At 45.6% G+C, this 17,071-nt stretch overlaps 2 protein-coding genes across 6 annotated transcripts in view; one reads left to right on the forward strand and one right to left on the reverse strand.

Moving 5' to 3' along the window:
- Positions 1-11,631, reverse strand: part of rbpjl (recombination signal binding protein for immunoglobulin kappa J region-like) — a 45,019-nt gene extending 33,388 nt beyond the window's left edge. Inside the window, exon 1 of the mRNA XM_068000238.1 lies at positions 11,446-11,631. Within this exon, the coding sequence (XP_067856339.1) occupies positions 11,446-11,494 (49 nt within the window). The 5' untranslated portion in view covers positions 11,495-11,631. The remainder of the gene's footprint in view (positions 1-11,445) is intronic.
- Positions 1-17,071, forward strand: part of matn4 (matrilin 4) — a 71,186-nt gene that overhangs the window by 1,223 nt on the left and 52,892 nt on the right. The gene's annotated exons all lie outside the window — the stretch shown is intronic.

Consider the following 17,071-nt stretch of genomic DNA (forward strand, 5'->3'; position numbering starts at 1 on the left):
TTCCACACTGATATTGATGCATTTATTGTAACATTTGCTTTGGCGATATCTCAGCCTGTTGATATAGCTGTGCTTACTGGTATATAAGTGTTGGATGCTACAGAATCAGGTGATCATGGACAAGAGGATGCACAAGATCAATCATACTCCTCTGAATGATACCGGGGCTAAAAGGGTTAAATTATGAGGACAGATTGCAAAGACTAGGCTTGTATTCCCTCGAGTATAGAAGATTAAGGGGTGATCTAATTGAGGTGTTTAAGATGATTAAAGGATTTGATAGGGTAAATAGAGGGAAACTATTTCCTCTGGTGGGGGGAGTCCAGAACAAGGGGGCTATTGACCGGAGGTCACCGGTTACGGTTACTGGCTCAGTACAAAGAGGAGAAGAGTCAATTCTCTCTTAACTCTCAATTCGCTTTATTCACGTCGTTAGATCATATACATATAGCTTATATGTCTGGTTAGATATAGACATGCAGTTTGCACCAGGTTATACAGTTTTATACTCAAACTAGGATCTAAACGCACACCCACTAGGTTTCACTGACACTCCCTGAGTGGTCACAGAATATAAGGGATAATACCGAAAAAGGAGAGCTGATGCTGGCCAGGCGTTCCGTTCTCTCTCTCTCTCGACGTCGTCTCTAAGTCCCTGACGTAGGTTCTTCCACTTCCGCGATGGTTGGTCTCCGGAGTCTTCGCCCTGGCTCCATGCCCGAGATTCTTCATTCTTATTCCGAATCTTGTCTCTTCAAACTGTGCTGTCTCTCTCTCTCCCGTTGGTTTAGGCTTGCTCGCCTAGTCCATGTCTTCTCCTCATTGGCTCTGTCCCAAGGACTTAGGTAGCATTACCTCATTACTCCTTTTCTAAATAAGGACTTGTGTCTTATCACACCTCCTTTGTCTTTCACGAAACTTAGCTAATTCAAACCGGTTCCAGCCAGCTCAGGCCAGCGACTGAACTCAGGTTACTTCAGTTCAAAAGTTGCTTTTGCCTGTGTGTCAGCAGTTCGGAATCAACTCTGGCCAACATAATCTTAAAATTAGAGCTAGGCCATTCAGGAGTGATGTCAGGAAGCACTTCTTCACACAAAGGGGAGTGGAAATCTGGAACTCTCTCCCTCGAAAAGCTGTTGAGGCTGGGGGTCAATTAAAAATTTCAAAAGTGAGATTTTTGTTAGGCGAGGGTATTAAGGGTTACGGAACCAAGGCGGGTAGATGGAGTTCAGATACATTTCAGCCATGATCTAATTGAATGGCGGCACAGGCTCAAGGGGCTGAATGGCCTCCTCCTGTTCCAGCTTCCTATTCTATCCTACTCGTTGTGTCCAAGGATAAAACTGCTTTAAGATGCATTCACACTATAACCAGCACCGGCCCAAAGCGGTTTGCCACAGCTGCAGTGTAAATGGTGCTGGAATCTGGGAGCAAGGCTGGAGCTGACAGCAGGAGGAGGGGGGAGGTGGTCTCCTTGTGCTTGACTTCACAAGGCAGTTCAGGCCTTGACATCTGATTCATGCTCCAAGTCTAGTGTCAGTATGGAGCCATTTCGGCCTTGCATCGATGCTAAACCTGTGGAGTGTGAATGGATCGTTACTGCCAGAATGTTCCAGAATCCATACCAACAGTGAGCTCCGAGGCTGCATTCAAGGCACAAGTCAGGAGTGTGATGGAATACTCTCCACTTGCTCGGATGAGTGCAGCTCCAACAACACTCAAGAAGCTCGACACCATCCAGGACAAAGCAGCCCGCTTGATTGGCACCCCATCCACCACCCTAAACATTCACTCCCTTCACCACCGGCGCACAGTGGCTGCAGTGTGTACCATCCACAGGATGCACTGCAGCAACTCGCCAAGGCTTCTTCGACAGCACCTCCCGAACCCGCGACCTCTACCACCTAGAAGGACAAGAGCAGCAGGCACATGGGAACAACACCACCTGCACGTTCCCCTCTAAGTCACACACCATCCCGACTTGGAAATATATCGCCGTTCCTTCATCGTCGCCGGGTCAAAATCCTGGAACTCCCTTCCTAACAGCACTGTGGGAGAACCTTCACCACACGGACTGCAGCGGTTCAAGAAGGCGGCTCACCACCACCTTCTCAAGGGCAATTAGGGATGGGCAATAAATGCCGTCCTTGCCAGCGACGCCCACATCCCATGAATGAATAAAGAAAAAAGTGTGCTGGGGTTTAATTTGATGCACATCATCAAATTAGGATGAGGAGAATTTTTTTGTAACGCAGTGAGTTATTATGATCTGGAATGCACTGCCTAAAAGGGCGGTGGAAGCAGATTCAATAATAACTTTCAAAAGGGGAATTGGATAAATACTTGAAGGGGAGAAAATTGCAGGGCTATGGGGAGGGAGTGGAACTTATTGGATAGCTCTCTTAAAGAGCTGGCACAGGCATGATGGGCTGAATGGCCTCCTTCTGTGCTGTAAGAGACTATGAAATATATGTTATTGAGAATCTAAGTTAGCCAGAAGGACTTAGCTATTGTAGGAATCAAAAAAAAAGCTTTCTGAACTGAATGAGTTATACTATGTATCCTTGAAAATATTACTTTCATTAATAATTGCATTATTTGATTTTCAGATCATACTGATAGTGTATTTTTGCATATCGAAGAATGCATGCATTTCAAAGTTGTGCAGTGTTTTAGATTGGTAAGAAGTGGGCCCCACCAACTTGCGTAACAATTCACTTTAAAAGTACTTTATATTTAGGGTGTGCCTGTGGATATTTGTACTGAACTGTGGCATTTTAAAATCAAAGTGAACAACAGCCTCCCCCCTCCCCCCTCCCCCCTCATTATTAAGATCAAGAATGCAAACAGGCAGCAAACCTTAAACGTTACAACGATTCAGTGCAAGTGGAAGAATCCGTACCGCAATTTCAAAATTGTTTCGGATTTTGGTTGTGGTGACTGTTTCAGGTAGAGTCACAAAGCTTCCATTCATCTCAAAGTGACTTTTGAACTGCACATTGCATTCGAACCTTCGAATCGAAAGACCTGCTTAAAATGTTTTTCTTAGCGAGGAGGCCTGACTGGCTTAATTTTTTGCCACACTCAACATTTGTTCCGTGGAACCACTGTGTGCTTTTTCCACACTGCAGCTGCTCCACAGCAAAGACCATGGGGGTGATTTTAAACCCCAAGAACGGGTGGGTCGGGGGCGGGTGGGATTTGAAAATAGTCGGTTTTTTTAGGGTCGCGACCGCAACCCGGCTTTATTTCCGGGTTTAACGCCGGCGCGTAAAAGTACAGGTTTCCCGCTGGGAACGCAAAGTCCGAAAATTTTGCGGTCGCGACCCCCAAAAAAAACAACTATTTTCAGCTCCCACCTGCCCCCGGCCCACCCGTTCTTGGGGTTTAAAATCACCCCGTATGTCGCTGTGACTCTTCCAAGGCCACGCGAGACGTTACTCACCAATTTTAAAAGGGAAATTTGAGTCTCCACATAGAATCATAGAATGGTACAGCACGGAAGGAGGCCATTAGGCCCATTGTGCCTGTGCCGGTTCTTTGAAAGAGCTATCCAATTAGACCCATTCCCCCTTTTCCCATAGCCCTGCAAATCTTTCCGCTTCAAGTATTTAACCAGTTCCCTTTTGAAAGTTAATATTGAATCTGCTTCCATCGCCCTTTCAGATTCCAGATCATAACAACTCACTGTGTTAAATAAAAATTCTCCTCATCTCACCTCTTTTAAATCTGTGTCCTCTGGTTACTGACTCTCCTGCCGCTGGAAACAGTTTCTCCTTATTGACTCTATCAAAACCCTTCACGATTTTGAACACCTCTATTAAATCTCCCCTTAACCTTCTCTGCTCTACGATGAACAATCCCAGCTTCTCCAGGCTCGCCACATAACTGAAGTCCCTCATCCCTGGTACCATTCTGGTAAATCTCCTCTGCACCCTCTCTAAGGCCTTGACATCCTTCCTAAAATGTGGTGCCCAGAATTGGACACGATACTCCAGCTGGGGCCTAACCAGCGATTTTATAAAGGTTTAGCATAACTTCCTTGCTTTTGTACTCTATGCCTCTGTTTATAATAGGATGGGATGCCCAGAAAGCTGGTTTCCGGAAGTACTGCAGAATGTGTGAACCATGAAACAAGGCTGCTGTTTCAGCTATTACCGACTGTTTATAACTGGGTTAATGTCTGAAGGGAGGGGGTCCTGAGTAATTTGGGGGTCAGCTCCTCATCATCACCTTCTAAGGTGGTGTTATGCTGCTCTCACCATAGCAATCGGAGCAGATCATCTACCCTCTCTCACACCACTGTGGCGTATGGGGTGGGAGTGGCCGATCGGACAGCCCTGTACTCGCAAACTGAAAGGCATGCACAGAGCAATATTTGTCAGCCTCTTACTGCCAGTGAGAATCCTGTTAAAGTAAGAAAGAAAGACTTGCATTTATATAGCGCCTTTCACGACCTCAGGATGTCCCAAAGCGCTTTACAGCCAATTAAGTACTTTTTTTGAAGTGTAGTCACTGTTGTAATGTAGCAAACGCGGCAGCCAATTTTCGCACAGCAAGAGCCCACAAACATCAACATGATAATGACTAGCTAATCTGTCTTAGTGGTGTTGGTTGAGGGATAATTATTGGCCAGGACACCTGGGCGAACTCCCCTGCTCTTCTTTGAAATAGATCTTTTACGTTCAGCTGAGAGGCCAGACGGGTTCTTGGTTTAACGTCTCATGCGAAAGACGGCACCTCTGACAGTGCAGCACTCCCTCAGTACTGGCACGGGAGTGTCAGCCTAGATAGTGAATCGAGAGGACATCAAGGGGACAGTCAGCTCCTTTCAATTGGTATAAAACAGAATGGTACTGCAGGAGGAAGCCTAAGTTGAAAGAAATTAAAATAAAAGGGAAGCTTTACCTTAGCAGCAGATGCACTATCAATTGTGCAAAGCAAAAACAATGAAAGATCACCTCTGGTAGATCGTTTTGCATACATCGAGAGAGGCTGACATCAGCATTATGTTGCACTCTCTGTTCTAGCTCAATAAAAAATCTCAGGGCATCATTGGTGCTGAAAGTGTAGTGTTTCTGTAGTCGAGGTATCAGGATGGATACCTCGACTAACATCAGATCACACTTACTTCTATTAACTATGCATGATTGATATCTAAGGAATCAGCCTTATGTATCTGTGGGTGTTTCTGAACATCACAAGTACCCCAGTGTTTAGCATCGACTATTATGTTGGGAATCTTGATGAATGTATATGCTTTTTATTGTTCTGTGGAATATCAAAGAGTTCTATTTTTAAAAATCCAGAAGTCATGATAACCATTTGTCAGTCATACAAAGAGCTCAATCAGCTCCTGAGGTCATGTTGAGCATCTGTGACCTTACTGAGTACCTAAATGTTGTGTTGTCAGTCTGGACCCCCGTGAGCTCTGGCCATTTGCATGTTGAATGTCTGAAATCGGTTGAGTACCTGAGAACCTTTTCACCGTCTCTGGTCCTACAGCTAAACAGTGAAGAGCTGAGGAAGGAGTATTTGATCCTTGTGTTGAGTTGGTGCGATCTTGTGTGAAGCGATATCAATTTTGTGCTGAATTTCTACTGGTTTAGGTGGGCACTAAAGGGAGCATAAAGAATATCTTGCAGCTGGCACAGGTCATCTTTTGAATATATTTGTGTTTAGTGGGTAGATGTGTTTGATGTGACTTAGGATCATGTGGAGATGAAACCACAGTGGGGACATCTCAGTCATGTTGACTATCTAGGGTTCTGTTTGCTTTCAGAAGAGGAGTGCATCAAGTTGGTTGTTCCTTGGTCATTTTGTATAAGAGTCTGGTTCGGTGTCATGCCAGATCAGAGATCCTCAGAATTGTCCTCTTAGGATTCTGAAGAGCAATATAGGTATCCAGGATGGTATTTGCCCCTGCAGGAGACTCTTGGTAGTGGAATCAGGGAGAAGTTGGCTATCTTTTGGTCACATTGGATTATAAGAATAAGACTGTGTGTGACACACGTGATCCGGGTTTCTTGGATATACCATGGCCCTTATCATGAAATAATTTGAAGAGTTTCCCCATGTGGGTTAAGATGACATGCGTTTGGGTAGGAAAGTATAATTGTTTATAGGTTCAGAGTGCTACTGAGTGATGACAGTCCTGAGTGTGCTGTGCTGAATCAATATACCACATCACCTGTTAACAGCTCTAACAATATGGTATATTATTGATTTATTTTTTTAATCCCAATATTTATCAAGTTATGCAAGAAGGGCCCTGGGCATTTAACAGCAAAATGGCATTTTACTTTAAAAGGTGGTTTATTCCAATTAAACATGTATGTGTTACTCATGGACCTATTCAGTGCATTCCTCTTAACTGAATCATCTTGCAAGGCTGTCGTTCCATTTCAGTGCCAAAAACAAACATAGAATTTAATTAAATTCTGTTTCATTTTCTCAAAAAAAACCTGTGAATTAAAAAGTCTGCTCCTTGCTCCAATGCTATTTTCACCAACGAATCCACGAGCATTTGCTGCAGAACATTTACGACAGTGGCCGATTGGTGCACTATTTAGAAAGTTACATGATATGGTTTCCAAAAACTGAAACGTTTCCTACTCATTTCTATGGAAGTCTGTTCTAGGAAAGGAAATGACCATCTGAGATTGCCGATGGCAAATTGTTTTCCGCTCTAATACATAATGAATCCTGTATTAACATTTTATAAGTCCAGAAACTGTTTGTGATATGTGCAGAAAAACCCTAAAGCATTCATATGATTTTCCTTTATCCACTATTTAGATGGAAATGTGAACCCACTCAAAATGAATAGTAATTTCTAACAAATTAACTGAGCCAGATTAAGAATTCTTGGTGCCCTGGGCCTGTCCGTACCCTCACCCCAATCCATTAAAACACAAATAGGACCCCCATAGGTTAGAAATTAAGATCATACCCTATGAATGCATTAACATTGCAAAAAGGCATTTATATATTCATCCTCGGGATGTGGGCGTCGCTGGCAAGGCCAGCATTTATTGCCCATACTTAATTGCCCGTGAGAAGGTGGTGGTGAGCCGCCTTCTTGAACCGCTGCAGTCTGTGTGGTGAAGGTTCTCCCACAGTGCTGTTAGGTAGGGAGTTCCAAGATTTTGACCCAGCGACGATGAAGGAACGGCAATATATTTCCAAGTCGGGATGGTGTGTGTGACTTGGAGGGGAGCTTGGAGGAGATGGTGTTCCTAAGCACCTGCTGCCCTTGTCCTTCTAGGCGGTAGAGGTCGCGTGTTTAGGAGGTGCTGCCAAAGAAGCTTTGGCGAGTTGCTGCAGTGCACCCTGTGGATAATACGCACTGCAGCCACAGTGCGCCGGTGGTGGGGGGAGTGGATGTTCTATCGCTGTAGGCTGGGAATTTCCTTGGGGTTCTCCCGTCAGCCAATATTACTTTGGCGGAAGATCTGCGGAAACCCTGTTTAGGGGTGAATCTGAGATTCTGGTGGCCAAAGGAAATTCCCAGCGATAATGTGTGACGGTTTCACAGTGTTTTCAGTGTAATTTTATTTTGCTCCGCTGAAGTTCTCTGGATTGTTTCATTGATGAGGTTATAAGATATCATCCATGTTATTTATACACCATTGTCTGACCAATACACAACAGCGTCCACTAGAACAGTTTATCCTAAAGGCGGGGGGAGCTTTACATTTAAAACATAGACCGAGAATTTTGGAGCATTTACAACAACACTAGTTAATCACCAGTGGCGCACGAGGAGTCCAGGCCACGTGTAGTCTTCAGGTGAAGTGGGGTTAGAAGCCGGGAGGATAATTGGACCAAAACGCACAGACGTAATTCAGTCCCAATATTGAAGTCATAAAATCTATCCTTAGTCTTACATTCCCATTATAAATTCCTCTGTCAATATTTATAATGTAAACTTGTCACATGGTAATGACAGCCTGGTGACGCTGCAGCTCCACCACTGGAGGAGTGTGTAATTACAGTGTGACTCGTTTACAAAGACAATTCTCATTATAAATGTGGACATTGGAATTTATAATGCTGGAGTTGTCAGATGTAACATTTTTAATATGTCATAGACAAATACAGTACAAACATAAGCTGTCAATATTTTTTAAAGTCCAAACCAGTACGGGTAATTTTCTTTTAAAGGGGCGTGAGCTTTGGATGCTGAGAGGGCTTCTGGCAAGTTGGAACTGCCTGGCACATCCTTTCCGCAAACTTAATGGAAATCTATTGTATTGGTTGCTCAACAGAGACAGAGTTAGTCCTGCAGCTGAAACCTATTTCTATAGTCCTGTTGGAATTTTGCCTGAACTTCAGAAACATGTATATTGGCAGATAAATGAGTGAACCGATTATGTTATTTTATCACCATTACTTCATTGTGTACTTTTCCATTTTCAAAAGCATATTACACAGCAGTTTCCCATTTGACAATGTTCAATCCATAATCTCCACTGTCAATACAGCAAATGCTACTCCATTAACTATCCACTTATCTATATTGGGTGCCCTGAGCAAATCTAACGCTCTAATACTCCTCACATATCCCTGGACTATTTGTTGTAAAAATAAAATAATTATTTTTTTTCTTGCTCTAGCATGTCTTGTATGTTCTGCTCTTTGATGTTTAACCCGGGGTGAGTGTTTAAGATTGGAAAATTAGTGCGACACATAAAAGCAGTGTACTTCAGCGAGGTGTTGGGTTATCAGTTTCGTCTTGGAGATGGTTCCAATCAAAACCCACTCCCGCAGGTTTTTATGTAAGAGAGAATATCACTGGCTGTCCAAAAAGTAGCATATTTCCTGTCGAGTTCTAATCTATTCCAGCGAGTTCCATAAATATAATTTAGATCAGGACTATCTTACTGAGCCCAAAGGTTTCAACATTTAGTTATTAATATAAAGCTAATAATTCACCTCTGTCAAGAAGAGATTAACCATTATAAAAATAGGGAGTGCATAAAACAGAGAAGGACTGTCAGCCATTGAATTTTAAAAAAAAGAGAGATTAATGTTTTGGGTAGAGTTTTGTTGATGGGTCTCTCTCTCTAAAATTATTAACCTGCCTTTTGTCTTTTCGGGTGCTGATGGGCCTGTTGTGTATTTCCACCAGTTTTTGCTTTTATTTCAGCATTTGCATTTTTCTCTTATTGTTACTGGAGCAGATTAATGGTTGTTAGTGTTAGTTGGGATCTATGTTAACCCACGGTTGAATATCGTGTCAGATCTAATTGGCTTCTTAACCATACTAAAGTTGGATAGAGATTGTGATGCTTCTTAATTTAGTGCAAAGTTGATTTTCTTTGACATTCTGCTTCAATAAATTGGGTATTCACGGAAGACCCAGTCCAATTCCAAGTCCAGCAGCCAGTGTTCCTAAGCCTCTGGGGTACAGGAACATATCCCCTCCCTCCATTGAGCTACTAGATAAAATAGGTGTATACTGACCTCTACATTTCCAAGGATCAACAATAGATCCTCTCACACCACCCTCCATCACTAACCAATCAACTAGGGGCTACGGACACATGTTCGACCACTGGCGATCTGAAGCTCTCTCCTCTCCTTACTGGACCAGAGTGTCCAACATGTGACCCCAAGCCTTGGCATTCCAGCCCTTGAAGCCCAGACACCTCAGTCCAATTTGTACTTGCCTTTCTTGTTTGGTGGTTTGTCCTGTTTGAATTTCATGGGTCTAAAAGTTTGGAAAGGACTGTTTTTTTTTAGTGCTGTTGCCTCATTTGTTGTACAATCTTGGCTTGCATTCCCTTGAGTATAGAAGATTGAGAGGTGATCTGACCAAGGTGTTTAAAATGTTAAAAGGATTTGATAGGGCAGATACTGAGAAACTATTCCCTCTGATGGAGGAATCAAGAACAAGGAGACATAGTCTTAAAATTAGAGCTAGGCCGTTCAGGAGTGAAATCAGGAAGGACTTTTTCACACAAAGGGTAGTGGAAACCTGGAATTCTCTTCCCCCAAAAGGCTGTGGATGCTGGGGGACAATTGGAGCTTTCAAGGCTGAGATTGATAGTTTTTTGTTGGGTAAGGGTATCAAGGGATTATGGAGCAGTGCCAGGTAAATGGAGTTGAGGTGATCTAACTGAATGGCAGAGCAGGCCCCAGGGTCTGAATGGCTGCCTCCTGTCCCTAATGTTCGTATTGGTGGATGAAGACCCGTTAGCATTAGCGATTTGAGATATATGTAAATTAATGGGACCATGGATTAATACTTTATAGTACGCACCTGTGTGGCCCACAACAACAAAAAGCTTGGATTCCCCTGCACTACATCACCAGGGATAACTGCACAAAAAAAAAACACGGCACAGGAGCTTACCCCAGCAAGCTATGAGGAGTTGGATCCCAGCCCCCACCTCGAATGGTTAAGATGTCCCCCACCTCCATTTTCTTGTTGCCGTGGCTTTGTCAATGGGAGCCATTCCCGTGCCACGCAGCACTTACCATCATGAGAGGGAACCTTTTTTTTTACAGCGGGTCAGGGAGACTCTCGATACCTGCACCACCGTCTGTTTTAAAGGGCCAGCCTAACCTGTTATGATCTAAACTGTGCAAACCTCACTCACCCTGTTTGAATCATTGGGGAGTAATGTCAGTACAGAAGGAGGCCATTCGGCCCAGTGCTCCTGTGACGTGCCTTGCGACATTTCGCTGCGTTAAAGGCACTATATAAATGCAAATTATTAAAGCACCTCCTGGGCCCGTCTCCTCTTTCCCCACGCTCTTTAATATTTTTCTTCACAGGTGTTTATTTAATTTCCTTTTGACTTGGCTTATCCTAATAGTCTTTTGCCTGAAGAACGTGCTTCAACATCCCTCTTTGTGCTTTTAGTACCAATTCTGAGTTGATGCCCACATGTTACCAATTCGTCAATCGGCCCGACAAAGAGTTCAAGAATTCCCTCTGAAAGTTTTCCACAATTCTGAACGCTAAATCCCCCTTCACCTCCTCCAGCGAATACAGCAGAAGTTTTTATGCCTCTCCTCATAAGTATATCCTCAGGTACCTGATCTCACCCTGGTAAACCCATGCTTCAAATCTTTATCTCAGCACAGCTCTGGTTCTTGTGCTGTAAAGAAGAAATACCTTGCATTTATAGAGCACATTTAACGACCATAGCACATCCCAAAGCTCTTCACAGCCAATGAAGTACTGATGGGCGAGAGTGCATAGCGCAGCCTGCAGTATAACTGGGAATCTTACCAGCTGCCAATCGCACTCGTCACTGAGTTGGAGGTTGAAATGAACAGTTTCATCATAGGAAATGACAATTGTAAAATGTCCTTAAACTGGACCCATTCCTTCCCTAAGTTTTAAGTCTCCCCCCCAGGCTGGGCTTATAGGAGAGCGGCTGCTGCCCTGTTCCCTACCCGCTGCCCTGGAGTACAGACCCGGCTACTTACTGCAGTGTGTCCGGTTGTGCTGTGCATAGAGTGGCGACTCCCCGGACATTGTGCCGAGGGTCAGTGCTGGGCTCGGTCCCCAGGGTCGGGTTGCTCTCCGCTGGGCTCTCGCTCCCTCTCCCCTCTCGCTGCTCCTGCTCCAGTCTCCAAGGTCCCGGAGACTTGGCTCTTGTTTGCTTTCCCTTTTCTTCCATCTGCTCAACACGCGGCTCGTTCTCACGCCCTACCCTCCCCCCGCGATCTGTCAACAAGGAAATGAGAGAGGGACAGGGATTGGGAGTGAGACAGGGAACTTAAAGATAGGGTCTGGGAGAGAGACAGGGAACTCAACAAAGAGGGAGAGAGAGACAGGGAACTCAACAAAGAGGGAGAGAGAGACAGGGAACTCAACAAAGAGGGAGAGAGAGACAGGGAACTCAACAAAGAGGGAGAGAGAGACAGGGAACTCAACAAAGAGGGAGAGAGAGACAGGGAACTCAACAAAGAGGGAGAGAGAGACAGGGAACTCAACAAAGAGGGAGAGAGAGACAGGGAACTCAACAAAGAGGGAGAGAGAGACAGGGAACTCAACAAAGAGGGAGAGAGAGACAGGGAACTCAACAAAGAGGGAGAGAGAGACAGGGAACTCAACAAAGAGGGAGAGAGAGACAGGGAACTCAACAAAGAGGGAGAGAGAGACAGGGAACTCAACAAAGAGGGAGAGAGAGACAGGGAACTCAACAAAGAGGGAGAGAGAGACAGGGAACTCAACAAAGAGGGAGAGAGAGACAGGGAACTCAACAAAGAGGGAGAGACAGGGAACTCAACAAAAAGGGAGAGAGACAGGGAACTCAACAAAGATAGGGTCTGGGAGAGAGGCAGGGACCTTAACAAAGAGGGAGAGAGACAGGGAACTCAACAAAGATAGGGTCTGGGAGAGAGACAGGGACCTTAACAAAGGCAGGGATTGGGAGAGAGACAGGGTCTGGGGGAGAGACAGGGAACTTAAAGACAGGGATTGAGAGAAAAGGAACTTAACAAAGACTTGAACTGGGAGAGAGACGGGGAACGTAACAAAGACAGGAATAGGGAGAGAGACAGGGTCTGTGAGATAGACAGGGAATGTAACAAAGATAGGGTTTGGGAGAGAGTCAGGGAACTTAACAAAGACAGGAATTGAGAGAGAAGGAACTTAAAGACATGAACTGGGAGAGAGACAGGGAACGTAACAAAGAGATTGGGAGATCATAGGAACAGGAGGAGGCCATTCAGCCCCTCAAGCCTGTTCCGCCATTCAATTAGATCATGGCTGATCTGTATCTTAACTCCATTTACCCGCCTTGGTTCCGTAACCCTTAATACCCTCGCTTAACAAAAATCTATCAATCTCAGTTTTGAAATTTTCAATTGGCCCCCAGTCTCAACAACATTTCTGGGGGAAGAGAGTTCCAGATTTCCACTACCCTTTGTGTGAAGAAGTGTTTCCTGACATCACCCCTGAATGGCCTAGCTTTGATTTTAAGATTATGCCCCCTTGGGCTCCCTCACCAGAGGAAATAGTTTCTCTCTATCTACCCTATAAAATCCTTAATCATCTTAAACACCTCAATTACATCACCCAATAATCTTCTATATACAAGCCTAGTCCATGCACTTTAATAGTGTTTGATCAATAGGAATAATTACATAAACATACTGCCTGGTTTGTCCTTCGGGGGAAGGGGAGGTGTGCCCTTTCTGTTCTATTACACATCGGCTTGAGGGTAGATTCAACTCACAGGAGTGTAATCTGCCCCTGGTGACATTTGAAATGTATCTGTTAAAGTCAGAGTACAGAGCAGAGAGAAGAGGCTGACTGGCGAGCTCAGGAGAAGGACAAGAGCTCCCTTTGTGCGGCAAACTGTCTTGACACTGGTTTTAGAGCCTGTACAGGAAGCCTAACACAAGGGTTAGATTATTTCGAACATGTCTGAAGAGCTGTATAAAAGCCCTTGATTAATTCTTATCACCAGGTGGAATGGACCAGCCTGAAAGTATACGGCTCTTAACAGTGGGCTCCCTCAGTGACACATTAAGCCTGCTGAACCGGAGTCATGTTAAACAAAAAACTTGCATTTATACCGCACCTTTCACAACCTCGGGACGTCCCAAAGCACCTTATAGCCCATGAAGTACTTTTTGAAGTGTAGTCACTGTTGTCATATAGTAAACGCGGCAGCCAATTTGCGCACAGCAAGCTCCCACAAACAGCAATGTGATAATGACCAGATAATGTTTTTATGGGATAAATATTGGCCAGGACACCGGGGAGAACACCCTGGCTCTTGTTCGAAATAGTGCCGCGGGATATTTTACGCCCACCTGAGAGGGCAGACGGGGTCTCGGTTTAACATCTCATCCAAAATACAGCACCTCTGACAGTGCAGCACTGGAGTGTTAGCCTAGATTCTGTGCTCAAGTCTCTGGAGTGGGGCTTGAAACCACAACCTTCTGATTCAGAGGGGAGAGTGCTGCCCACTGAGCCATGGCTGACCTGTTATTTAATGACTTGTCGTTATTGACTATGCTTAGATTAAGGTGTATGTAGATGTTGATACAACTGCATGGATCTCTCTCTAATATAATGAGAGATCATGTCCTGGATTTTCTTCCACTCTACTACTGGAAATCGGGTGGCATAATGGCAGTGGAGCAGCGAGAATGGGGCCTGGAGGTCTATCACCAGATCCCTGCCCTGAAAACACTGTTGGGCATTTTCCTTCCTCCCCCCCCCACCTCCCCCCAAATAAGCAGGGATCTCAATTCCCCCCACCCAATGATCGCCTTGCTTCATATAAATGGTGGCGGGGCCACAAGGCTAAGAAAAGCAGGTGATTTCCCGGCCTTCCTGACCCCAACACTGCTGATCCCGGGTAAGAACAGAAGGGAGGTGGCAGTACTGATTGCGGCAGCGGAGCCTCGGACAGGGAGAGGACCCAGATGCGACCGGCCTCTCCCTCTCTCCTTCCCTCCTCATGTTGGTAATGAATATTCGGGGCTCAATCAGAGCCCTTCTGCTAAACCTTGCTGGATGTCTTCAGGGGGCTTCTGCCCCTCACCATTTCCCCCACCCCCGGCCTTAATGTCCCCTCCTCTCTGCTGCGGCTCCACTGGATTTGGTTGGCTTCCAGTGACAGGCTCCCTCTGTTAATGCCAGGAGCCCACCCTGTATGTATCATGACCCTCGACCCAGGAAAAGGGGTCGGGGTCACGGTGGAGTAGGTACGACTGGCTGATGTCCCCCCACCCCCCAACCCAACCTCCAGCAGCACCAGAAGGAAATCCAGTCCTTTTTTAATAGATATAAGTGACTTATTTGTTAAACATGTCACATATTGGTTAATAAGTAACGAGGAGAGGGCAGCAGGTTTACTGGGAGACATTACAAGCCTAGAATGTCATTGAATGGTTTATAATCGCCATCTGGAATCTGAATAAGGTAACAGCCTGACAATGATTCCACACGTCCACTGGGATTAGAACCACCTCCTGACATCTAACTTAGTTCTGGCCTTTACATAACTTGAGATTGTGACCCCCCCCGCCTCGGTCCTCCCTAATCTATTTAGTTGAAACGAACCATCTACACAAACACAATCTATTAACAGAGAACTTGGACCGCTAATGGCATGAGATGCTGATTATTACTGTAGTGGTGTGTGTTCCAGTGTTGTACTGACAGTGGGTGTCTTATCCTCTACCTCCTTCCGTTCCAAAGCAAACCACTGTGATCATGAATGCTGCAAGGCACAGATAATGTAGATGCCAGCAGGATATTTAACTTGGACAGAGAGCAGATGACTAAATACAAAATTAACAAGCCTCAAGTGAGACCAGAGATTAAAAGATGTTTTTTGCTGCCCCGCAGATATGTGGGACGTTGCTTCCATCCGTTGTTAATACAGTGTCAATTAACCCTCAGCAGATTAGCTCTTTTTTATTAAAAGAAAGACTTGCATTTAATATAAAGCACCTCAGGATGTCCCAAAGCTTAGAAGTGTAGTCACTCTTGTAATAAACATTCACTCCCTTCACCACCGGCGCACTGTGGCTGCAGTGTGTACCATCCACAGGATGCACTGCAGCAACTCGCCAAGGCTTCTTCAACAGCACCTCCCAAACCCGCGACCTCTACCACCTAGAAGGACAAGAGCAGCAGGTGCATGGGAACAACACCACCTGCACGTTCCCCTCCAAGTCACACACCATCCCGACTTGGACTTCATTGTCGCTGGATCAAAATCCTGGAACTCCCTTCCTAACAGCACTGTGGGAGAACCTTCACCACACGGACTGCAGCGGTTCAAGAAGGCGGCTCACCACCACCTTCTCAAGGGCAATTAGGGATGGGCAATAAATGCCGGCCTCGCCAGCGACGCCCACATCCCATGAATGAATAAAAAAAAATGAAGGGAAACATGGCAGCCAATTTGCACATAGCAAGCTCCCACAAACAGCAGTGTGATAATGACCAGATAATCTGGTTTTTAGTGATGTTGGTTGCAGGATAAATGTTCGCCAGGACAACAGGGAGAACTCCCCTGCACTTCTTTGAAATAGTGTCATGGGACCTTTTACATCCACATAAGAGAGGCAGACAGGGCCTCAGTTTAACGTCTCATCCGACAGGCAGCACCTCCAACAGTGCAGCACTCCCTCAGTACTGAACTGACAGTGTCAGCCTGAATTATGCGCTCAAGCCTCGGTAGTGGGACTTGAACACTGAGCCACCTGTCTCAGGCGAGAGTGCCACCACTGAGCCACGGCTGACAGGCGCAGACAGATGATGTTACGTAGATGGAAGTAGGCGGTCTTTGTGATAGAGTGGATATGAGTTCAGAAGCTCAGCTCTGGGCCAGATAGGACCCTGAGATTGCAAACAGTCTGCTCCAGCCTGAGACAGCGGTCGGGGAGGGGGATGGAATCAGAAGCAAGAGTACTGAGTTTGTGGCGGAGTTCAAAGAAGATGACTTCAGTCTTCCCGGTGTTTAATTGGAGGAAATTGCGGCCCATCCAGGACTGGATGTCCAACAAACAGGCCGACAACACCGAGTCAGCGGTGGGGGTTGGGGAGGTGAAGCTGGTTGTCGTTAGCGTACATGTGGAACCTGACGCCATATCTTCGGATGAAGTCACCGAGGGGCAGCGTGTAGATGAGAAATAGGAGGGGGCCGAGGATAGATTCTTGGGCGACGCCAAGGGTAACGGTCCGAGGGCGGGAAGAGAAGCCATTGCGGGAGATGGTGTGGCTATAATTGGATAAGATTGGAACCAAGTAAGGGCAGTCCCACTGAGCTGGACAACAGAGGAGAGGCGTTGGAGGAGGGTGGTGTGGCCTAACAGACACTTGAAACATCTGCTATGGATCACATGCATTCAGATTCACCCAGACTGGTCTGAAACTTCGGCTGGTTTCAGCTTCAGATTGAAAGTCAGCACATGCCTGAACCAATGTTCCCACCACACAAGCCAGCTTGGCACAACCTCTTGTGTAAACACTGAGAGGGGCTGCGATCAGCTCAGCCCATTATAATCTGGCTTTGCTGTGATCTCAACAGGACGTCAGCCACAAAGGAAAAACTGACACCTGGCAAGACTCCAGCAAGTA

This window comes from Heptranchias perlo, chromosome 19 (genome assembly GCF_035084215.1).
Source record: "Heptranchias perlo isolate sHepPer1 chromosome 19, sHepPer1.hap1, whole genome shotgun sequence".
NCBI classification, from domain to species: domain Eukaryota; kingdom Metazoa; phylum Chordata; class Chondrichthyes; order Hexanchiformes; family Hexanchidae; genus Heptranchias; species Heptranchias perlo.